This window comes from Colobus angolensis, unplaced genomic scaffold, assembly GCF_000951035.1.
Source record: "Colobus angolensis palliatus isolate OR3802 unplaced genomic scaffold, Cang.pa_1.0 Scaffold55, whole genome shotgun sequence".
NCBI lineage: Eukaryota > Metazoa > Chordata > Mammalia > Primates > Cercopithecidae > Colobus > Colobus angolensis.
This window is the reverse complement of record NW_012119043.1, coordinates 8051122-8074904: the sequence shown is the minus strand read 5'-3', so window position 1 is coordinate 8074904 and position 23783 is coordinate 8051122. Positions and strand designations below refer to the sequence as shown.

The 23783-nt window shown below is 49.4% G+C and overlaps 1 protein-coding gene across 1 annotated transcript in view; it reads left to right on the top strand.

The window, feature by feature from the left end:
- The window catches only part of LOC105525710, a 126076-nt gene that overhangs the window by 43271 nt on the left and 59022 nt on the right, over positions 1 to 23783 (top strand). Inside the window, exons 16-26 of the mRNA XM_011961438.1 lie at positions 2596 to 2754; positions 3963 to 4147; positions 5000 to 5182; positions 6209 to 6300; positions 10457 to 10620; positions 12577 to 12736; positions 12990 to 13069; positions 20296 to 20503; positions 21490 to 21645; positions 21996 to 22129; positions 22562 to 22720. Of these exons, the coding sequence (XP_011816828.1) occupies positions 2596 to 2754; positions 3963 to 4147; positions 5000 to 5182; positions 6209 to 6300; positions 10457 to 10620; positions 12577 to 12736; positions 12990 to 13069; positions 20296 to 20503; positions 21490 to 21645; positions 21996 to 22129; positions 22562 to 22720 (1680 nt within the window). The remainder of the gene's footprint in view (positions 1 to 2595; positions 2755 to 3962; positions 4148 to 4999; positions 5183 to 6208; positions 6301 to 10456; positions 10621 to 12576; positions 12737 to 12989; positions 13070 to 20295; positions 20504 to 21489; positions 21646 to 21995; positions 22130 to 22561; positions 22721 to 23783) is intronic.

Sequence of the window (23783 nt, the reverse complement as noted above, 5' to 3'; positions counted from 1 at the left end):
GCGCCCGGCCCCAGAACGTTTTTATCACCCCCAAAGGAGACACAGTATCCATGAGTCAGTCCCCAGCAGCTCCTCCTCCTAGCCTCCAACTGCCACCAATTTGCTTCCTGTCTCTATGGATTTACCTCTTCTGGATATTTCATATAAATGGAACCATATAATATGTGACCTTTTTTTCTGGCTTCTTTGTCTTAGCCTAGTGTTTTGGAATTTCACCCACATTGTGGCGTAGCTCAGTACTCCATTCCTGTCTAAGGTCAAGTCATATTTCATCATATGGATGTACCACATGTTTATCCATTCATTGACGTGTGGACATTGGGTGGTTTTTGCCTTTTGGTGACTGAGTAGTGCTGCTCCTGTACTTCTTTTTGTGTCTGACTTTGGTTTAAAATTGGTGAGATTTCGCTATACTGTGGTTTGTATTTATCATTTGTTCCTTTTCATAGCTGCCTAGTATTCCATTGTGTGAACATAAAACAATTTCTGTATCCATCAGTTGCTGGCTATTATGAACAGTGCTATGAAGACTCTTGGGTCTGTCTTCTTAGGGAACGTGTGCATTCATACTTGTCAGGCATACACTTAGGAGTGAAACTGCTTAGTTTTAGGGTATATATATCTTTAGCCTACTTTTTATCTTCTCGTTATCATTGGAGTATTTTCTTACTTAGAAGCTCAACATGTGCGCGTATTTTAATATTCATCCTATGGGTAGGGACCACAGTTTACCTAAGCATTTTCCCATTGATGGAGTTTTAGATTATTGACAACATTTTGCTCTTATAAAATGTCATTGGCATGTACATCTGAGAGTGATCAAGGTGGATGGTTTGGATATTGGTTCACTTGGTCACATGTTTCCTAACCACCAAGTATAAAGCCAGGGCCTGGGAACACCAGGATGAGCAGGGCAATAATCTTTGCTGTTAAAAGCATCTTGGACTAGAGCTGGGGGCAGCAAGAGACTTGAAAGAGGGAGACGGGCTAGGTATAAACAGTTTTTCTTAGAATGCGCAATCCCCTTGGTCTGCTATTTTCTCACTTTTCCTAGAGACTCACATCCTGAGAAATATTCTGCATGAGCGCAGTGATGAATGGCAGCAGATACTTGGCCTCAGTGTTGGAGAGACAACAGGGAGTGGTGGGGACTGTGGCGGACAGAGGAAGCCCATGGCCCAGCTGAAGTGGCAGCCACTGCTCAGCTCTGGTTCTTTGGTGCCCCTTGTTGTGGAGAGGGTGGGCAGCCTGATGTTTCTCTTTATAGAGAAGACGGAGAGCTGGGTTTTATGTAAAATCTCCCAACTTCCAAATTCAATTTATAAAAAAAAACGTACGTGGCATGAAAAACAATCAAAGACTAAAAAACTGCCATGAACCAGAGACCAGGGAGATACAGCAACGAGAGGCAGTGGGGTTTGCCTGATTGGATCTTGGGGTGGAAAGAAGACATTAATGGAAAAACTGGTGAAATGTAAATGAACTCTCGAGTTTAGTTGATGGAGACATACTAGTGTTGGTTTGTCAGCTTGCACCATGCATCCTGGTGATGTAAGATGTTAACAATGGGAAAATCAGTTGGATGATAAATGGGAACTCTCTGTACTGTCTTTGTAAATTTTCCTTTTTTCTTTTCTTTTTCTTTCTTTTTTTTTTTCAGAGACAGGGTCTTGCTCTGTCTGTTGTCCAGGCTGGAGTGCAGTGGCATGATCATAGCTCACTGCAGCCTTGAACTCCTTGTGAACTCCTTGGGCTCAAGTGATCCTCCCACCTCAGCTTCCCAAGTAGCTGGAACTACAGGCGGGTGCCACCATACCCGGCTTTTTTTTTCTTCTAATTTTGTAGAGACAGGGTCTCGATATGCTGTCCAGGCTGGTCTTAAACTCCTGGACTCAAGCGGTCCTCCTTTCTTGGCCACCCAAGTGCTGGGACTAGAGGCATGAGTTACTATGCCAAGCCAGTTTTCAACTCTTTCGTAAATCTAAGATTATTCTAAAATCTTTATGAAAACATACACTCTCTGAGCATTGGACACTACTGTGCAAGTCAGAGAAAACACATCTGGGTTGGGATTTGGTTCATACTCTAGGAGTTTTGCAAGCCTCATCTGGACCCCACAAGTTCTTGACGTTTCTCTCCAGACACCCCTTCCCCCTCCCAAAGTACAGGCACTTTGCCCTGTGTATTAGTTCGTTCTCGTGCTGCTGATAAAGACATACCAGAGACTGGGCAATTTACGAAAGAAGGAAAATTTAGTAGGTTTACAGTTCCAGGTGGCTGGGGAGGCCTCAAAATCACGGTGGAAGGCAAGGAGGAGAAGTCACATCTTACCTGGATGACAGCAAGCAGCGAAAGAGCTTGTGCAGAGAAACTCCCATTTTTAAAACCATCGAATCTCCTGAGCCCATTCACTATCACGTGAACAGCACGGGAAGGACCCGCTCCCATGATTCAGTCATCTCCCATAGGGTCCTCCCCATGGCATGTGGGAATTATGGGAGCTACAAGATGATATTTGGGTGGGGATACAGCCAAACCATATCACTCTGCTAACCCTGACCCTGTTCTTTGTGACCTGTCTGGGCCCTCCCCCAGGTGACCCGGCGGCGTGGGGCCGCCCAGCAGGCTCTGCGATGCCAATTGAGCATGAAGGTGCTGGGACAGGAGCTGAGCTTTGTGAACTGTGGAGCCACAGGGAGTCACCTGAACCACCGGTCCCTGAACCTGGCCGAGCTCGCCATCAGGCTCATGAAGGTAGCTCCTGCCTGTCCCTGCCCGTACCATCTGCCCTGTGACGCTTTGGCAAAACACTTAAGGGCATGAAATTGGGAGTGAGGCTGCCCAAGGTCAAATCCCAGCTCTATCGTTTACCTCCGTGAACCTATTGATTCACTTACCATGGTCTTAGTTTCTGCATCTGTGCAACGGGGATAATAAAGAAAAAATAACAAAATATCTGGCTGGCTGAAGTGGCTCACGCCTGTAATCCCAGCACTTTGGGAGGCCGGGGCGGGTGGGTCACCTGAGATCAGGAGTTTGAGACCAGCCTGGCCAACATGGTGAAACCCCATCTCGACTAAAAACACAAAAATTACCCAGGTGTGGTGGCAGGCATCTGTAGTCCCAGCTACTCGGGAGGCGGAGGCAGGAGAATCGCTTGAACTCGGGAGGCAGAGGTTGCAGTGAGTAGAGATTGCACCACTGCACTCCAGCCTGGGTGACAGAGTGACACCATCTCAAAACAAAAAAAACCAGAATATCCATTCATAGAGAAATTGTATTAAAGGAGCTGATATGGTGAAAATGCAGCAGGATGCTTTCAGCTTGCCCGGTACATACTAACGGCAGGATCCACGCTCCTCCCCACCAACTGAACCTGATCCCTGACCTTTTCTCATAAGCAAACTGCCTGGGTTCATACCTAGCACCATCCCTTTCTAGTTACGGGGCCTTGGTGAGACATTTATCTTTGTGGTCTCAGTTTCCTCATCCAGAAACTGGGATCACGTGCCCTTTGAGGACAAACGAAATCTATTGTACTCAGTACTCAGAGGGTGCCTGGCTCACAACAGGGGTGGCCACGTGTCCCCTTATGGTTTCTGTCTCTCTGTCTGTCTTTCTGCCTGCCTGCCTGCCTTTCTTCCTTTCTTCTTTTTGAGAAGGAGTCTTGCTCTGTTGCCCAGGCTGGAGTCCAGTGGCACGATCTCAGCTCACTGCAACTTCTGCCTCCCCAGTCCAAGCAACTCTCCTGCCTCAGCCTCCCGAGTGGCTGGGACTACAGTCATGCACCACCACGCCAGCTAATTTTTGTATTTTTAGTAGTGATGGGGTTTCCCCATGTTGGCCAGGCTGGTCTCGAAGTCTTGGGCTCAAGTGATCTACCCACCTCAGCCTCCCAAAGTGGTGGGATTACAGGCGTGAGCCACCATGCCAGGCCCCCGCTTATGGTTCCTTGACTGCAGGGACAGCAGGTGCAGATGAACCGGAGGCTGTGCCTGGCCACAGAGGAGCTGGTTTTTCCCACGGTGTCTGGCCTTCCTGCCCGGCTGACCCTAAACGCTTCAGCTGCCATCAGTATTCGGGTCCGAGGAACCGCTGACTTCCAGCAGCGCTCGGATTTCTCTCTGAATGGTTATGTCAAGCCCAGGTATCTAGCTCCTGGGAGCTGGCATGGATTAGGTGGTATGATGCCATCCCTACAGAGGGCTGCAGAGGCCTGGGTGACTTCCACATGGGCAGGAGGGAATCCCTATTCTGCAGAACACCTGTGCCAAGAGACTGTGTGCAGAGGTGCTAGGTGGTTAGATCCACTTTACAGGTGGGAAGACTGAGGCTCAGGTCCGGTCACGTGTTCAAGGTCACACCGCAGTGTGAGGTGGCTGGCCACAACCCTATGCCCTTCCATCTGCTCCACTCAGAAGGGAGGAGAGCAGTTAGCCTTGAGCTCACTGAACTCGTGCAACCCCCTCCCGACCAAGCAAGGCTAGTGCTTCTTCTTCCCACTGACAGATGAGGAAACCAAGGTTCAAGAAGAGGGCACTGACAACCTGGGGCCATATGGCGCCAGAGCGCCTGAGCAGAATGTGTGCAATATTTGGTCTGACTTCAGAACCTGTTGTGGTGCTGCTGAGCATCTGTCCCCAGCCCCTCAGCTGAGCTGTCCTTGGGTCCTGGGTCTGACATGGGGAACATGGATGCCCTAGGCTGGGTGCTCTCTGGTGTGAAGAGCCTGGGCTGGGACTTAGACAGCCACGGCTCACGTGTCCCAGCCGCATGCTTTGTCCCAGTCATGGAACCCAGGCAGGTGCTTTCACCTCTCTGAGCCTCAGTTTCCCCATCTGTAAGAGGGATTAGCGCAGGTGAGGACTGGAAAGTGCTTGGTGCACGTGTAGCCTGTGGGGGGCAGTGGTGGCGGTGGTGGAGGGGCTGCTGGGGGTGGGGGGCAGGGTCTGTGGCCCCAGGGCCCTCGGGATATAGCTGGTACATGCCTGTCCCTCAGTGCCCTGCTCCAGATCTCGGCTCAGATGGGCACAGTGGGCACCCTGGGGCAGGCTGGGCTGAGGTGGGTGACCAGCGTCCGTGGCGCCACCAGCCTGGATGGCGGGATCCAGGTGCAGAAGGGCCGGGACCTCAAGGTGCATCTGAACATGCCCGAGGAGGCCATGGAGCTGCTCAGCTTCAGGTGGGTGCCCAGTGCTGGCAGAAAGGGAACCATGAGCGCGAGGGTGCAGGTGAGCAGGTGTGTGGTGTGTGTGCATGCATGTGAGTGTGTGATCACGTGTGCATGGGGATGTGCATGGGTGTGGATGTGACATTAGCATGCACGTGTGTTAGTATGTGCACCCATGAGCCTGTGTCTGAGTATGTATCTGGCATATGAGCACGTGTGTGAGCTGCTGTGTGCCTGAGGGTATGTCCGTGAGTGGGTCAGTGAGGAGTGAGTTATGGGAGTGCGTGTGTGTCCACGAGCGTGTGTGCCTGTTGACTGTGAGGGGTGGGTGTGTCTGACAGGGACCGTGGGCAGCTGAGAGATGAGAACTGGAGAACTTTCAGACCCCTCAGCTGCTTCCTGCAGTCCCTCTGGGGCATGCTTGTCTGTGACCCCTAGGGAGGTGACTCTTGGAAAGGGGCAATTTCAGAGGGAGTGAGAGGCCAGGCTGCCCTACCTACCCACATTCTTTCCCTCATCCTGCCCCATGGGGACTTTGCCCACCTGGCTCCTCCCTCCTCCCACCTGCCCCTGTTTGCTGCCCCTCACTCACTGTCCCCTTCCATCCTGACCCCCTCCTGCCAACCTTCTTTCCATGCTCCTATGGCGGCCAACTCGTTCCTACCCCAGGGTCTTTGCACCTGCTGTGTCCTCTGTCTGGAACAATAGCTCCTTCTCATCCTTTGGATTTCTGCTCAAATGTTCTCTGCAGAGAACTCCCCCTACCCCAGCTAGGGGAGGCCCTGCTCTATCCCTGAGACAGTCCCCTGCCGTGCTACCTTCATGTGGGTTTCTCATAGCACTTGTCACTCTCTGTGGTCCTCAGCATCTGTCCCTGTGCCCATGGAGTGTCACCCCACCAGTGTGTGCACTGCCCAAAGGCTGGCCCTGTTCAGGGTAGAATTTGCCCCTGTGCCAACCTCTGGCAGCTTAAGGTGTTACTTGTCTAATGAATGAATGAAAATGAGGTGTCTGACACTGTCTTCTTTCCCTACCCAGCTCTCAGCTGTACGTCGTCACCAGGGATGGCGTGAGGAGCCTCAGACACATCCCTGGCCCTTCTGAGGCCCAGTCCTGTACTGGTGAGGAAGGTAGGCAGCGGGGCCTCCATGCCATCGTCCCAAGGTGGGCATCCTGGGGTTGAAGGGAGAAATGCCAGCTCCAGATCCCAGAGTAGCTCTCCAGCCCTAAAAGTATTCCTATTCTGCAAACCAAAAAGTATCTGAGACAGGTCTCAATCAATTTAGACGTTTACTTTGCCAAGGTTAAGGACATGCTTGGAAATAAAGGAACACAAATCCACAGAACAATCTGTGGTCTTTGCCTTTTTCCAGAGATGATTCTGAAAGCTTCAATGTTTTTTTTTGTTGTTGTTGTTTGTTTTTTTAACTTTAAGTTCTGGGATACATACGAAGAACGTGCAGGTCTGTTATGTAGGTATACATGTGCCATGGTGGTTTGCTGCACCCATCAACCCGTCATCAAGGTTTTCAGCCCCGCATGCATTAGTATTTGTCCTAATGCTCTCCCTCCCTTTGTTTAAAGGGGAAAAGAAGGGTGGAGGGGAAAGAGGGAAGGTCTGGTCACATGACTGAACCCACAGGCTGCAAGAGGAAAGGAACAGGGAGGGGAATAGTCACTTATTTATTCATCCTTGCTAAATAAATCAACACCTTACATAAGATAAGGTGAACATAGAATAGCTGCGCAAATATTTAACCTTTTATGTGTAGCTACCTGCTTAGGAACAAAAGAGAAGGAAGCTTGTTGCATGACTCCGCTTCCAGCTTAATTTTTTCCTTTTGGCATAGCGAATTGGGATCCCAAGATTGTATTTTATTATTATTATTGAGACAGGGTCTCTGTTGCCCAGACTGGAGTGCAGTGGTGCTATCATGGCTCACAGAAGCCTCCATCTCCCCAGGCTCATGTGATCCTCCCGCCTCAGCCTCCCGAGTAGCTGGGAGTACAGGCACTTACCACCCTGCCCAGCTAATTGGTTGTTGTTTTTTTTTTGTATTTTGTAGAGACAGGGTTTTACCACGTTATCTGGGCTGGTCTCAAACTCCTGGGCTCAAATGATCCACCTGCGTCGGCTTCTTAAAGTACCGCGATTACAGGCATGAGCCACTTGCACCTGGCTTTCTTTTCCTTTACCAACCACTTCAGTCAATGATAATGCTTCTAGAACTCTACCCTATAAAAGCAAAGCAAAATCACTTAAAAATGCTCTGTGCACAAAGATGTTCATTGCATCATTATTTAGAACAAAAAATAGGAAGCAACTCAAATATTCCAGAGTAGATAAAATGGCTAATTATAAGGGCCAGTGAGCTAAGGATAGGTTGTTACATTAAGTGGTTAAAAAGAGTCAAAAGAAGAATATCTTGTATCATGAAAACTTCATGAAATGGAAATTTCAGTGTCCAGAAAGAAAGTTGTATGGGAACACAGCCACACCCACTTCATTTGCATATAACCTATAGCTTTGTCCCACAACAGCAGAACTGAGTAGTTGCAAGCTAGACCGTATGACCCCAAAGCATAAAATGTTGACTATCTGGCCGTTGGATAGCTAGCTCACGCCTGTAATCCCTGCATTTTGGGAGGCCGAGGTGAGAGGATTCCTTGAGTCCAAGAGTTCAAGACTAGCCTGGGTAACATAGTGAGGCCTTGTCTCTATAAAAATTAACAAATTAGCCAGGCATGGTGGCATGCACCAGTAGTCCCAGCTACTTGGAAGGATGACAGGAAGATCACTTGAGCCCAGGAGGTCGAGGCAACAGTGAGCTGTGTTCATGCCACTGCACTCAAGCCAGGGTGACCAAGGAGGATTCTGTCTCTAGCTAGCTAGCTAGGTAACTGACTAAACAATCTGGCCCTTTACCAAGAATGTTTGCTGGCTCCTGGGTTGGTAAGTTATTGACATACTGCATAACTTTTTTTTGTTTTTTTGAGACAGAGTTTCACTCTCGTCGCCCAGGCTGGAGTGCGATGATGTAATCTCAGCTCACTGCAACCCCTGCCTCCCAGGTTCAGGTGATTCTCCTGCCTCAGCCTCCCAAGTAGCTGGGATTACAGGTGCATGTCACCATGCCTGAATAATTTCTGTATTTTTAGTAGAGACGGGATTTCACCACATTGGCCAGGCTGGTGTCAAACTCCTGACCTCAGGTGATCCGCCTGCTTTGGCTTCCCAAACTTTTAAACTCCATTATGAGTGAGCTGTTTTAATGAGAAACTTCTTTAATAATAATACCAAGTGTAAGGCAGCAACACTGAATATGATCTCAAGTGGTTAAAAAGACAGGAATTAATGTGCCAAATAATAGCACATCTTGCAATATATATATACACATGTATATGTGTGTGTATATATGTATATATATGTGTCTACATATGTGTATACATATATATGAGTAAGGTTAGGTAGGGCTCTTTTTAATGAAGAGATACAAATTTTGCTTCTTGATAATTTTCCTTTTTTGCATTTAACTTGTATTTAGAATTGTAAATTCATTTACAATACAGAACATAGAAAAAATTTTAAAAATCTTTCTAATTTTTCTAACTTCCTGCAACAAGTACTTTTTTTTTTTTTGAGACAATGTGTTGCTCTGTTGCTCAGACAGGACTGCAGTGGCACAATCTTGGCTCTCTGTAGCCTCTGCTTCCTGGATTCAAGTGATTCTCCTGAGTAGTTGAGATTACAGGTGCCTGCCACCATGACCAGCTAATTTTTTTTATTTTTAGTAGAGATGGGGTTTCACTGTGTTGGCCAGGCTGGTCTCGAACTCTTGACCTCAGGTGATCTGCCCACCTTGGCCTCCCAAAGTGCTGGGATTACAGGCATGAGTGACCACATCCAGCTAACAAGTACATTTTTATAATCGGGATAAGAGTTACTAGAAAAGACATTACTGTAGGCCCAGTGCTATTCTCGACACTTACTGACCTGTTAATCCTCACAGCTATGCCATGAGACGGGAACTATTATCATTAGCAGTATAAGATGAGAAACACTGACGCCCTTACAGTGAGTCAAGGGAGTAATAGCAATAATAATAATGAAAAAGAAACTTTGAGACCCAGAGAGGTTAAGTAATTTGTCCAAGGTCACACAGCTGGGAAGTGGCTGAGCTAGAATTTGAACCAGGCATTCTTGCTCCAGAGCCTGTGTTCTACACAGTATTGCCTGACATTCTTTTTAAAAAGTATACCAGGAACCAGGCACGGTAGCTCACGCCTGTAATCCCAGCGTTTTGGGAGGCCAAGGCAGGCAGATCACCTGAGGTCAGGAGTTCAAGACCAGCCTGGCCAACATGGTGAAACCCCATCTTTACTAAAAATAGAAAAGTTAGCCAGGCATGGTGGCGCTTGCCTGTAATCATCCCTTGGCAGTCCCGCCCCTGCTGGCGTCCCTCTCTGACTCTCCTCCAGACTTGCTGCCCTGAAGACACACTGGCCCCTTTTTCAAGGCCACACTAATGCCTGCCCCAGGGCCTTTGCACTGGGTGTTTCCCCGGCCAGTAACACTCTTCCCCGGGACATCCACCTAACTCCCTCCCTTGCTCTTTTCAAGTGTCCTTCAATGGGACCCCTCAGAGGCCGCCTTCCCGGGCCCCCTGTCCAGACCAGCGCCCCCGTCAGGGCCTCTAACCCATTGACTTTGCCAGCACACTCACTGGTGGCTGCCGTCTTACCCGTTCTTGTGTGTGGTGGTCCTGTGCCTCTTCTCTAGGATATAGCTACTCAGGAGGCTGAGGCAGGAGAATCATTTGAACCTGGGAGGCAGAGGTTGAAGTGAGTTGAGATTGTGCCACTGCACTCCAGCCTGGGTGACAGAGCAAGACTCCGTCTGAAAAAAAAAAAAAAAAGTCTACCAGGGGTTCTCAGCTGGGGCAGTTTTGACCTCGCAGGAGACATTTGGTAATATGTGCAGAAATATTTGATTGTTGGTAGGGGTAACTGGCATCTAGCGGATAGGAACCTAGGATGCAGCGAAACATCCTGTAATGCAAAGACAGCCCCCAGATAAGATGATCTGACCCTAAATGTCAGTAGTGCTGAGGTGGAGAAACCCTGGTCTACACAGCACTGCCTCACAGGATTCCTGTCTACATGGTGCCTTTCTTGAAAAGAAATCAGAGAAGTGCTTTCTTTGCTGATGTGGCAGCTGTGGGCACCCATGCCCAGAGCCCTCTGGGTCTCCACTGACCATTGCCGCCTGCTTACCTCTCTCTGCAGTGTCCCACACCTGGGGCTGGCGGCTGTGCACTGAAGTGACCTGGCCGGTGCCTGGCCAGCCCTACCTGCTCTCATTGCCTGTGTTTGCGGCCGTGACGCTGCAGAAGCAGGACCCGGGGCTCCGACAGTATCTGCTGGAAGCTGCCTATACCCTGCAACCCCAGGTGGGCCCTAGGGAACAGCCCTGTCTTTCTCAGCCATGTTGTGGGTCTCCTTAGGTCAGCACTGGGCTCACCCAAGAGGATGTGGGGCTCCTCTGTGGCGCTGTTGGGCTGTGCTGCTCTTCCTATAGGTTTCTTCTGAACCCTTGCACATACTAATTCTCTGTCTGGGGCTGTATGATGCATTAACTCTGAATCCGTCTTCAGATCTCATTTCAGAGGTCACTTCCTCAGGGAAGCCTGCCTTGGTTACCCCAGAGCACATCATGTTCTTTTGTGACTTGCCTTAAGACATCCACGTTTCTTCCCTTTTGATCACTTCTGTTTCTCAGTGAAGCTGGTTAGTTAATGCCTGTCTTTCCTGCTGGTGACTCAGTTTCCGGGAGCAGATTCAGAGTTTCTTTTACTTACCCCTGTGTCATCAGCATCTGGTCCAGAGGAGGCACTCGGCGGCCTCCTTTCTGATCCCCCAGCTCCTGCTCTGGTCTCCTTACCATGTTAACCAGCAGCCAGATGGGCCCTCTGAAATCCTAGCTGGATCGTGTCCCTCCTCTGCATGGACCGCCCCGCTATGGCTCCTGTTACCCTTAGAGTAAGACCCACAGGCCCTTGGTAGTCCCGTCCCTGCTGGCCTCCTTCCCTGACTCTCCTCCAGACTCACTGCCCTGAAGACATGCTGGCCCCTTTTTCAAGGCCATGCACATGCCTGCCCCAGGGCCTCTGCACTAGTGTTTCCTCTGCCGGGAACACTCTTCCCCGGCACATCCACCTAACTCCCTCCCTCGCTCCTTTCAAGTGTCCTTCAATGGGACCCCTCAGAGGCTGCCTTCCCAGGCCCCCCTGTCTAGACCAGTGCCCCAGTCAGGGCTCCTAAACCATTGACTCTGCCAGCACAGTCACCAGAGGTTGCTGTCTTACCATTCTTGTGTCTGGTGGTCCTGTGCTTCTCTAGGACGCAGGCTGCATGCGGTCGGGGACTCTGCACGTCTCATGCTCAGTCATCTTCCACTCAGCAGCGCGTCTCTATTGGTGTTGAACAAATGTACACTGCCGTGGGATTTCAGAACGGGGCTTGTGGCTGAGGCTGCACTTTCCTGAAAAGAGACTCAAGCCTTGGACTGGGGTACAAGTGATTTATTAAGAAAAGGCTCTGGGGGACCCAGTAAGAGCAGAGAAATTAGGACAGGCCAGGGGAAGATGCTGGGAGGGGTGCAATTTCAGGTGAAGTTGCAGCCTCAGCCTGGCCCCACGGGGAGCCCCGGAGCAAGAGGCACTTGCACAGCGTGTTCCCTTCTGGGCTAGGGTGCTGGGAGTTTTGGCTGCAGTGCTGGAGGGCAATGTTCTGGAGCCCTCAGGTGACAGCCAGGAAGTGCAGAGCTTGCAGAAGCTGGGGGACAAGGACAGAAAGCTGGTTAAAAGGATGGGAGAGGCCGGGTGCAGTGGCTCACGCCTGTAATCCCAGCACTTTGGGAGGCCAAGGCAGGTGGATCACTTGAGGTCAGGAGTTCAAGACCAGCCTGGCCAACAAACCCCGTCTCTACTAAACAAAACAAAAACATTAGCCAGGCTTGTTGGTGCATACCTGTAATCCCAGCTGCGCAGGAGGCTGAGGCAAGAAAATCACTTGAACCTGGGAGGCAGAGGTTGCAGTGAGCCAAGATCATGCCCCGGCACTCCAGCCTAGGCAACAGGGTGGGACTCGGTCTCAAAACAAAAAATGATGGGAGGGGTTTGTGCAGGATGCCAGGGGTGTGCCCTGCAGCTGCTTCTCCCTGGCCATTTGCTCAATAAATTGTGACCCTGTGGGCGTGGACCTGGGCTGTGCTGCAGAGCTTTACACTTCTGCAGGCGATTTTCAAGCCCGAGAAACTCCTGATTGGGGAATTGTGAGGACAACAGTGCAAATGTCTGAAGGGTGGAGGTGGAGGCTCTCAATCTTGAGGACTTTGCTGTTTCTAGAAGGACAGCTGGTTCCCTCAAGAAGCCACAGCCCACATCTTCATGGGCACGCCGGGGTCAGAAGTGCCAAGGGATGTCGGGGTGGACGTCAGCTACAGCTTGCCCTGGAGCAAGTTCCGGCTCAAGCTTCTCCATCCCAAGAAGAAAATCGAGCTGGACGGTAATGTCAATGTCCCTCCCTACTCACTGCGCCCCTGACTCGGTGCCACACCCAGGGCTGGGCCCCTACAGTGAGCTGGCTCATAGGTTTGTCTGTGACCTCCTGAGGTCAGCACTAAATCCAGCCCCATTTTACAGGTGCTGCATCTTAGGCTCAGAGATAAAAAAATGGGCAGGCGGTCCTCCCAGGGGAATGGAGGGGCCAGATCCAGATGTTGAACGCTTGTCTCTAAACTCTCGTTTTGTACCCCCAGGAAAGATGGAGGCTCTCGGGAGTGCCCACGTGGGTCACTTGGAGTTGGTACTGGATGACAGGGATGTCTACTACATCAAGGTTTGCTCCACACTCTTGGCCCACCTGTGTCTGCACCTGCCACCTCCCCAGGGATTTCCTGCCCGCGTCCCAGAGCCCTGTTAACTATTGCCACCACCTCTGGGATCTTCCCTTTCTACCTGCCGGTTAACAAGTGTTAGTTCTGTTACCCAGAAATGTATAAAGAAGAAAAAAATGGGCTCAAATTCCACCGTCATTGATGTTAAAAATGGATATTAATAACACAAAAACATGCTTTTAAGAATTCATATGGGATGCAGTGACTCACGCCTGTAATCCCAGCATTTTGGGAGGTCGAAGCGGGTGGATCACCTGAAGTCAGGAGTTCGAGACTAGCCTGGCCAAATAGTGAAACCCCGCCTCTGATAAAAATATAAAAATTAGCTGGGTGTGGTGGTGGGTGCCTGTAATCCGAGCTACTTGGGAGACTGAGGCAGAAGAATCACTTGAACCCAGGAGGTGGAGGTTTCAATGAGCTGAGATCATGCCACTGCATTGCAGCCTGGGAGACAGAGTGGGACTCTGTTTCGAAATAAATAAATAAGTAAAAATAAAAGCCAGGTACAATGGCTTATACTTGTAATTACAGAAAGTTAGGAGGCTAACGTGGGAGGATCACTTGAGGCTAGGAGTTCGACATAAACCTGGGCAACATAGCAAGACCTGGTCTCTACAAAACATTTTAAAAAGTTACCCAGGTACAGTGGCGTGTGCCTGTAGTCTCAACTACTCAGGAGGCTGAGGCAAGAGGACCGCTGGAGCCCAGAAGGTTGAGGCTGCAGTGAGCCATGCTTGTGCCACTACACTCCAGCCTGGGTGACAAAGTAAGACCCTGTCTCTCAAAAAAAGAATTCAGAATAGAGAAAGGTATAAATTGTAAGTTAAAGCATTCCGCATCCCAAATTTCCTGCAGAAGTATTGATGCACGTCCCGAGAAATCTGTATTCATTTCCCAGAGCTGCCTTAACAAAGTATCCTAACTGTGTGGCTTCAGCTACAGGGATTTATTCTCACAGTTCTGGAGGCCAGGAGTCTGAAATGGAGGTTGGTTTTCGACTCCCTGCCCCCCCCCCCCAACACTGTGAGGGCTATCAGGGAGGATCTGTCCCAGGTCTCGCTCCTGGATTCTAGAAATCTCCAGAGCTCCTTGGCTTGGAGATGGTCTTCTGTCTCCGTCTTCACATAATCTTCCCTTGTAGGTGTCTGATGTCCACACATCCCCTTTTTATAGGGACATCAGGCGCACGGGATTAGGGTTCAGCCTCATCACCTCAGCTTAGCTTAATCATGTGTGAAGACCCTATTTCCAAATGAGGTCACATTCACAGATACTGCGGCTTAGGGCTTCAGCATCTTGCAGGCAGACACAGTGCAACCCGTAACACTATAGATTTGCAAATATTTTTAGTTTGGGTTTCTGGGTTTTATTTTTTCTTTTTCATATCCGGTGGGTGATGTGATGATGTAACAAGTTTTGAGGGAGGCACACATTGTACAATAGCATGAAAACCCCATTTTCATGCTTAGGTTTTGTTTTTTTATTTTTATTTTCTTTTTTTGAGGCAGGGTCTTGCTCTGTCGCTCAGGCTGGAGTGCAGAGGTGCAAACATGGCTCACTGCAGCCTTGACCTCCTGGGCTCCAGCGATCCTCCCACCTCAGCTTCCCGAGTAGCTGGGACTACAGGCATGTGCCCCTGTGCTTGGCTATTTTTTTAATATTTTTGTAAAAATGGGGTCTCATTACATTGCCTAGGCTGGTCTCAAACTCTTGGGCTCACACAATCTGCCCACCTTGGCCTCCCAAAGTGCTAGGATTACAGGCATGAGCCTCCACTCCCAGTTTCCCAGTTTTTTTCTTTTTTTAAACCTGTAAGGAGTTTTTTTTTTGTTTTTTTTTTTTTTTTACACAAAAATATACCTTGGCAGCTGGGCGCCATGGCTCATGCCTGTAATCCCAACACTTGAGGAGGCCAAGGCGGATGGATCACTTGAGGCCAGGAGTTCGAGACCAGCCTGGCCAACATGGTGAAACCCCATCTCTATTGAAAATACAAAAAATTAGCCGGGTGTGGTGGTGGGCGCCTGTAATTCCAGCCACTCAGGAGGCTGAGGCAGGAGAATCACTTGGACCCAGGAGGCAGAGGTTGCAGTGAGATGATTTTGTACTACTGCACTCCAGTCTGGGTGGCAGAGCGAGACTTTGTCTCAAAAATATGTGTGTGTGTGTGTGTGTGTGCGCGCGCGCTTGTATATATATATGTATATATACATACACACGTAATACACATATGTGTACATAAACCGTCACAATCTTTTTAGACCAGCATGTGGTGATACAATTTAAATTCTAGTGTAGATTTCATTTAGATTCAATCTAAATACTATTATATTCTACAATTAAATAGGCAATGCATTTAAATGATTCAAAGTTCAAAAGCTATGAAAGGGTATAGAACTGACTCTCCCATATGGTAGCCAGTAGCACACATGTTTATTGAAATCTAAGGTGGGGTGCGGTGACTCATGCCTATATCCCAGCACTTTGGGAGGCTGAGGGAGGTGGCTCACCTGAGGTCAGGAGTTCGAGACCAGCCTGACCAACTTGGCGAAACCCCATCTCTACCAAAAATACAAAAAGTAGCCAGGTGTGGTGGCGGGCTCCTGTAATCCCAGCTGCTTGGGAAGCTGAGGCAGGAGAATTGCTTGAACCTGTGGGGGTGGGGGCACGGAGGTTGCAGTGAACCAAGATCACACCACTTCACTCCAGCCTGGGCAACAGAGCGAGACAATCTCAAAAAAAAAAAAAAAAAAAAAAAACCTAAATGAATTAAAATCAAAGAAAATTAAAGATCTGGTTCTTTGGCTGCATGGGCCACATTTCAGATGCTCCAAAGCTTCATGCAGCCCTGAAACATTGCCCTCATTACAGAAAGTTCTATTGGTTGGTGCTGGTGTAGCCTTAAAATTTCTCTCCCGCCCCTTCTGAAAGCCAACCACTGTTAGGGTTTTATTGGTGATTCGTTTGTGAGGTGATCTATGCACACAGTCAGCACATGGAGTTAATATATCCACTTTAAAGAAAATAAGTGCCTCCTGTGTAGCACGAATGACTGTGTAATAGTCCGTGGAATGGAATTTGTTCAGCTAGTTTAATAATGAAGGGCTCTTGAGTTTTTGCCAGGTTTCCGCTCTTACAAATATTCTGCCGTGAGCACCATTTTCTCTGCAGGGTAAATTCTTAACAATGGAATACCCTGGCCACAAGGTTTATATGCTTTTTCTCTTTTCTTTTCTTCCTTTCCTTTCTCTCTCTTCTTTCCCTCCGTCTATTCCCTTTCTCTTCCCATCTCTTTCCCACACTTGCCCACATGTCTTCTCCCTGTCTCTTCGCCTGTCTCTCTTTTCCCTCTCTGCCCACCCCCCGCCTTCTCTTTCTTTCATAAGATCATCTTCTGTGCAGCGGCTTGATCCTACATCACTGCAGCCTCAAATCCCTGGGCTCAAGTCATCCTCCTGGCTCAGTCTCCCAGGTAGCTGGGACTACGGCCTGTGCCACCATGCCCTTCTATTTTTCTTTCTTTATTTATTTTTTCTTTTTCTTTTTCTTTCTTTTTTTTTTTGTGAAGATGAGGTCTTACTATGTTGTCTAGGCTTGTTTTCATCTTAGTAGGTGCTTTCCTAGGGCTCTTACCCAAGGGTACCTGGTCACACTTAGTCACTTGAAGCCCCTGTCATTCTGTTGAAGTTTTGTGTCTGCCTTCCATCCTGCGGAGGAGGTTTAAAACTTCCGTCTCCTTTTCAAGCAGATCTGTGACTTCAAAAAGTGTACAGATGTTGGGAGGCTGAGGTGGGAGGATCACTTGAGGTCAGGAATTTGGGATCAGCCTGGACAAGATGGTGAAACCCTGTCTCTACTAAAAATACAAAAATTAGCTGGGCATGGTGGCGCACGCCTGTAGTCCCAGCTTCTTGGGAGGCTGAGGCAGGAGAATTGCTTGAATCTGGGAGGTAGAGGTTCCAGTAAGTCAAGATCGTACCACTGCACTAGAGCTAGGGTACAAATAGCAGTTTTAGACTTGATCCCACCAGGCATGATTGCTGGGCACGTGTGGCAGTGGATCTCCTGATTCTGCCTCAGTTCCCAGTGTCTGGCCTGTAGTGGAGCATCTGAAGCTGGAGCTGGATGTCTTGCTGCAAAAATACATTTTGTACTTCTAGCTGTGCCGTCAGCCTGGGTTGGGGGAAGATCTATGTCAGGGGAGAGCTGTCCTCCTCCTAAAGCCTCACCTGCCCGGTGGCTGAGACTTATGCCTCATTTCCAGAATTACCAGGGGCCCTCGAACTTCTAGTTGTTTGTTAAATGTACAAGGACAAATTGCCTCTACCTCCCCGCGGACCTTCCTGCTGGTCCCTATAGAGCTGTCTGCAGCCTGGAAATGTTTGCCTTTGGAGAAATTCTAGTTCCACCTGCCCCAGACTCATCACAATTACGGTAACAGCTGGAGCTCTGGAATTCTAGAACTTTCTGGAGCCTGTTTCAGCAGATATGAGGTCCCCCCTTCAAGTCCTCTCTGTAACCCCATACAAGATGAAGAAACTGAGGCAGATGAGCTCATGAATACAAAGTGCCAGAGCTTAGGTTCAACTTGTCTCAAAGTTTATGGGATTTAAGATTGGTTTAGGGAAGAGTGTTGTGTTCCATGCCCCCTCCCACTAGTGTGCAGGGATTGGGTCCTGGGTTGCCTGGAGAGCCCCAGGTTACGCCTGCTGACCTGACACATTTACAACTAGTGTTCTCTTGAACTGCAAAGTGTTCTGGTTTGGGTGAGAAACTCTGTGTTCACCCTGTTCACGTGCGCCTTGAGGAAGCTCTGACGAGCACTACACAGCCTCTGGTCCAGACTGGAGAAAGCCAGCACTAGAATGTGCCTGCCAGCAGGAAAAGCTGGGAGCAGAGTAGAGAGCCAGCATCTGTTTCTGTAAAAAGAGGAGAAGTATGTGTCTCTGTAGTCGTGTGTGCACGCATGTACATCCATACACATGTGACATACCCATACACATGTTAATACACATGTCCACACACGCCCATATTTACACACATGAACATCCACATGTAGACACGTCTGTATATACATTCATACATATCCATATACATATCTGTACACATGTCTATACAGAGTCCATACACACATCCATATTCACATACGTCCATATTCACATCCAACGTATTCACACATTTGTATTCACACAATCCACATGTAGACATATCTGTATGCATACATTCATATAAACACATCCATATATCCACTTCTTTACACATACATACGTTCATACGCACGCATGTCCATACACATGTCTACATGCAGACACATCCATGTGCAAACACATTCGTACATACACATACATCTGTGTGCACATTCAACAGAGAAAGTTCTGGCCTTGCTGACCTTTGCAAGGACTTTGGATCGTACCATAAGAAAGGCTAGTGTAGCATCATTCGACATGTCTGGTTGCCATGTGGAGATCAGTTGCCAGTGGCGGGATGGGAGCCGGGAGAGTCAGGAGGACATTGCATATACATATCCAATTGTAGGCATATCTGTATACACATTTATATACATACATCCATATATATCTATCTGTTCACGTGTCCATACACCCATGTTCATATACATCCGTATTCACACAATCCATGTGTGGACATATCTGTACACATGCATATGCATGCATTTATATATACACCTGTACACACATCCATACACATACATGTCCATACACATACGTGTCCATACACACACATCCATAATCACACACACGAACATCCACATGTAGACACATCTGGATATACACACATATCTGTGTGCATATCTACACACATCCATATATACGTATCTGTTCACATGTCCGTACACACATCCATATTCACACAGTCCACATGTAGACATATCTGTATGCATGTATTCATATATGTACATCCATATATATATATCTTTACACATCCGTATACATATGTTCATACGCACGTCTACATACACATCCATGTAGAAACACATTCGTAGATACACCTGGGTGCACCCACATGTCTGTATACGTACACGTCTATACACACCCCTGTATACACAGACCTCCATGTAGATACATCTGTACACACATCCACACACATTCGTACACACACATTTGTGGGGAACAGGGAAAGAGCGTTAAGTAGTGGCAGTCTGGTAATAGCAAGTGTTGCTTTGATGTCTTTTGGGTAAACTGACCAGCTGGTGGCCATCAGAGGGGTGTGGGGTTGGGGGACTGCAGGTCGGCAGGGCCATGAAAGATTATATTTGCAGTTGCTCATGGCTTTTCCAGAGAATCTTCTCTGTGCGGCCGTGGAGGGTGTAGTGAGCTGTCCCCATGGTCCATCTGCCAGTGTCTTCCCATGGCCAGGTCTGCACCACTGACCAAAAGAGAAAATTCTGGCCTCGCTGGCCTTCGCAAGGACTTTGGATTGTACCGTAAGAAAGGCTAGTGTGCCATCATTCGACATGTCTGGTTGCCATGTGGAGATCAGTTGCCAGCGGCAGGATGGGAGCCGGGAGAGCCAGGAGGATGTTGCAGTGAGACAGGCAGATGATCGGGGCTCCAGCTGGTGAGGCAGCAGAGGTGGCAGAAGTAGTTGATTCTAGATCCGTTCCATAGGGACAGTCGACTCCAGTTCCTGATGGATTGAAAGAAGGGGATGTCAAGGAGAGAAGAGGAGTCCCTTGTATTTATGTCTAAAGTTGTAACACAGGTTTTTAATTTTGAGAAATCCCGAGTTTAAAAAATTGGGGAAGCGCTGGGCACAGTGGTTCACACCTGTAATCCCAGCACTTTGGAAGGCCAGGGCGGGTGGATCCCTTGTGCTCAGGAGCTTGGGACCAGCCTCACCAACATAGTGAAACGCCGTCTCTACTAAAAATTAAAAAATTTGCTGGGTGTGGTGGCTCGTGCCTGTAATCCCAGCTACTCGGGAGGCTGAGGCAGGAGAATCGCTTGAACCCGGGAGGTGGAGGTTGCAGTGAGCCAGGATCCCACCAAGGCGCTCCAGCCTGGGACACAAAGTGAGACTCCGTCTCAAGGATAAACAAAAACTGGGGAAGGATCGGTGTAGAAGGCTGTTAGCTGGCTTGTCTCCTGCCCTGTCTGGTCCCAGCTCGTGTGGTCAGGGCTGGGCCTGCTGGTCAAGCCTGTCTTCCCAGGTGACACTGAAGCCTTTTCAGGGCTGGAGTGACCTGCAGCCAGCCGTGGGTGGTGAGGCCGAGTGGTTCCAGGCGCAGCTGGAGGTGAAACTGGTGACGGGGGGCAGCCCCATCGTCTTTGCCGGGAACATCACATGGCAGGTGGGCAGCAAGCTGGCCTTCTCCGCGTCACTGAGCCATCCACTGAGTGACCAGGCCCATGTGACAGGTAGGAGATGAAACTCTGTGCCCTCTGCTCTGTGGCCAGGCTAAGGTGTGGTGGCCTAAGTGCCTCCTTATGCTCCTCATCACCCCAGCCTCTCTTAATATCAACATCCTATTTAAGGGCAGATCCAGTCTCCGTGTGAGCCCCCAGAACCTCCCCTAATCTCCAACTGCATCCATAAACCTTAAAATAGCAGCTTTTGGAGTGTTTTTATTCTGATCCATGATAAGAAACACATGTAACATTTTGACCTAAAATATACTGGGCGTTTAAGACGGAGCAGGTGCTGGCCCTGGTGCTAGAGCTGGGGTGGTGGCGCCTGGGTGTGTCTCTCATGGGTGTTCCGGAAGATTCCAAGGTAAGGACAGGAGCTGGGGCTGGGGGTACTTGGAGCAGTGGCTGTCGACCCTCTGATGTGGGCATTTGGGAGTTATAACAGCTGGCTCAGTTTCACCTGTGTGTTCTGGCTGAGCTTCTGTGTCTCAGAAGCTTCCAAAGGTGAAGTTGACCCGACAACCCACCATGCACTGTTACTTCTTTTCTTTTCTGTTTTGTTCGATTTTGTTTTTTTCTACTTTATTTTTGGGCCAGGCGCAGTGTCTCACGCCTGTAATCCCAGCACTTTGGGAAGCTAAGGCAGAGAGGATTACTTGAGCCCAGAAGTTCAAGACCAGCCTGGGCAACATAGTGAGACCCCCGCTTCCACAAAACATATGAAAATTAGCCAAGTGTGGTGGCACACATCTGTCGTTCCAGCTACTCGGGAGGCTGAGGTGGGAGGATCGATTGAGCCTGGGAGGTCAAGGCTACAGTAAGCCATGATCAGGCCTGTCTGTGGCCTGTTGTGCAGGGCACACATGTGTTGGCTCTTCAAGGAGCCCCCAGTGCCAAGGCCCCTCGGTGATTCCCGAGTCCCCTCTTTGCCTGGGGGTGGGGGTGTTGGTCCCGGGGGGCTGGCCCTCTCATCTGCCTGCTCTCTGTCCCTGCAGCACTGCTGGAGAGGAAGGAGGAGGATGGACGGTGGGTGGCCACCGTGGGTGCCGAGCTCTTCGTGCCAGGGCTGGTGGGGCTGCGTGCCATTGGCCTGCTGCAGCAATGGGACCGGCTCTGGACCAACTCCCTGAGGATCCAATACAGCCTCCTGGGTAAGGCACTGCGTGCCTGGCTGCGGGGCAGGTGGAGGTGACAGGGCCTGCTCTGTTTCCTAGGGCTGTGGCTCCATTAGCTAAGATACGCTGTCACCGCGGGGTTTTCCATTAGTCATTCTGTTGGCTCTGAGTAGGACTGAGTACGTGCCCATTAAAAAAAAAAAAAAGTGCGTCTCTTAAGGGGACATTCATCCATCTCTTAAGACCTCCCCATCGTCAGGTTCTAATGGAGTGACAGGTGGAGTAGAGCATGGGGGTGTGGCTGGGCCAGGCCCTCCTCCTCTTGGAGCCTTGGTGGAGGGCTGCCTGGCAGAGGAAGGCAGGGGTCTCTGGGTCAATCCACACAGGTCAGGCGAAGCAGCCGGCACACAAGTGTAGCAGCAGCCAGAAGCTGCAGGCAGAGAGCAGCTCGAATGGCGCCTACAGGCTGGAGCTGGGCCACGAGCTCCACTGCACACAGATCCCAGCCTTCAGCCACAAGGTGGGTGCCCAGGCCATATGCAACATCCGGAGAGAGCACCAGAGTCAGGCAAGTGGTGATTTGAGTACCCTGAGCTCATCTCCGAAGAGATGGACTTGCTCACAATCACATAGCCATATGGGAATGGATCCGGGGCTGGAACTTCAGCCTCAGTCTTAAATCTGTTCATCCAGGAATGCTTCAGCCCAGGAGGCAGAGGTTGCAGTGAGCCAAGATGGCGCCACTGTACTCCAGCCTGGGTGGGAGACTGAGATCTTGTTTCTAAAATAAATAAATAATAAATTAAAAACAAACAAACCAAAATAGTGCTTCCTACAGAACCGTCTCTTCTGAAAACCAAGCTGATATCCCTGGAGTGGGTGGCTGTGAGGAGGCCCAGGGACTGGGTGGGCAGGGCCTCCATGGGCAGTTCACCACCCATGTGTGTCCCAGGTCCAGCTCTGGCACGAGGAGGACTCAGGCCACCTGCACTCACAGCTGGAGGTGAGCTACGGGAAGCACTGGGACAAGAACACCAATAAGAGGCATCTCCGTGTCAGCCAGACCTTCAGGAATGACTCGGGGCCCGCCCTGAGCAATCACTTCATGGAGGTGAGCCCGGCCACTGCAGGAGAGCCATGCCCCATGAGTCCAGCACGGATGGTGGGAGTTGGGGAACCCCCGCATGGCCCTCTGGCCCTGGCTGCAAGGATGCAGCCAACTGAAACTCAGCCTTGGTGACTTTCCATTTTGTACCTCCAGCCCCATGTCCCCAGGGGTGAGAAACGCTTCTCAGAGTGCCAAGGACTGGCAGGAGGGCTTGGGAAACACAGATTTCCACCTGTAAAAATGCGTTTTGGAAAGAGGGGTTCGCTTTTAGCTTTTCCCTGAGAGTGGGGTCTTTTGCTGAGTTAGGAATGATGGTGTGTTCAGCAGCTGAACAGGTGGTGGTTCTTAAACAGCACTATTTAGCCTTGTATGTTTATTTAAAACTTGGTTTAGAATTTTTTTTCCCTTTTCAGATCCAGTCCTGCAAATGGTTTTTTAAATATTAATTTTGATTTTAATTGTGGTTAAATATATGTCATGTAGAATTTACTATTTGTGTTATTTATTTTATTTTGTTTGTTTATTTATTTGGAGACTGAGTCTTGTTCTGCTGCCCAGGCTGGAGAGCAGTGGCATAATCTTGGCTCACTGCAACCTCTGCCTCCTGGACTCAAGCGATTCTCCAGCCTCAGCCTCCCGAGTAGCTGGGATTACAGGCGCCTGCCGCCATGTCTGGCTAATTTTTTTGTACTTTTAGTAGAGACGGGGTTTCTCCATGTTGGCCAGGCTGGTCTTGAACTCCTGACCTAGGTGATCCACCCACCTCAGCCTCCCAAAGTGCTGGGATTACAGGCATAAGCCATCATGCCCAGCCACATTTACTATTTTAACCATTTTGAAGTTTAGTGGCATTACATGCATTTACATTCTTGTGTAACCATCACCACTACTTATCTCCAGAACTTGCAAAACTGCAAGTCTGTAACCAGGAAATGCTGACTCCCTATTCTCCGCTGCTCCCAGTCCCTGGAAACCACCGTTCTCCTTTCTGTTTTGGACTTTTGACTACTCTAGCTACCACATAGAAGTGGAACCATACAGTATTTGTCCTTTTTTTTTTTTTTTT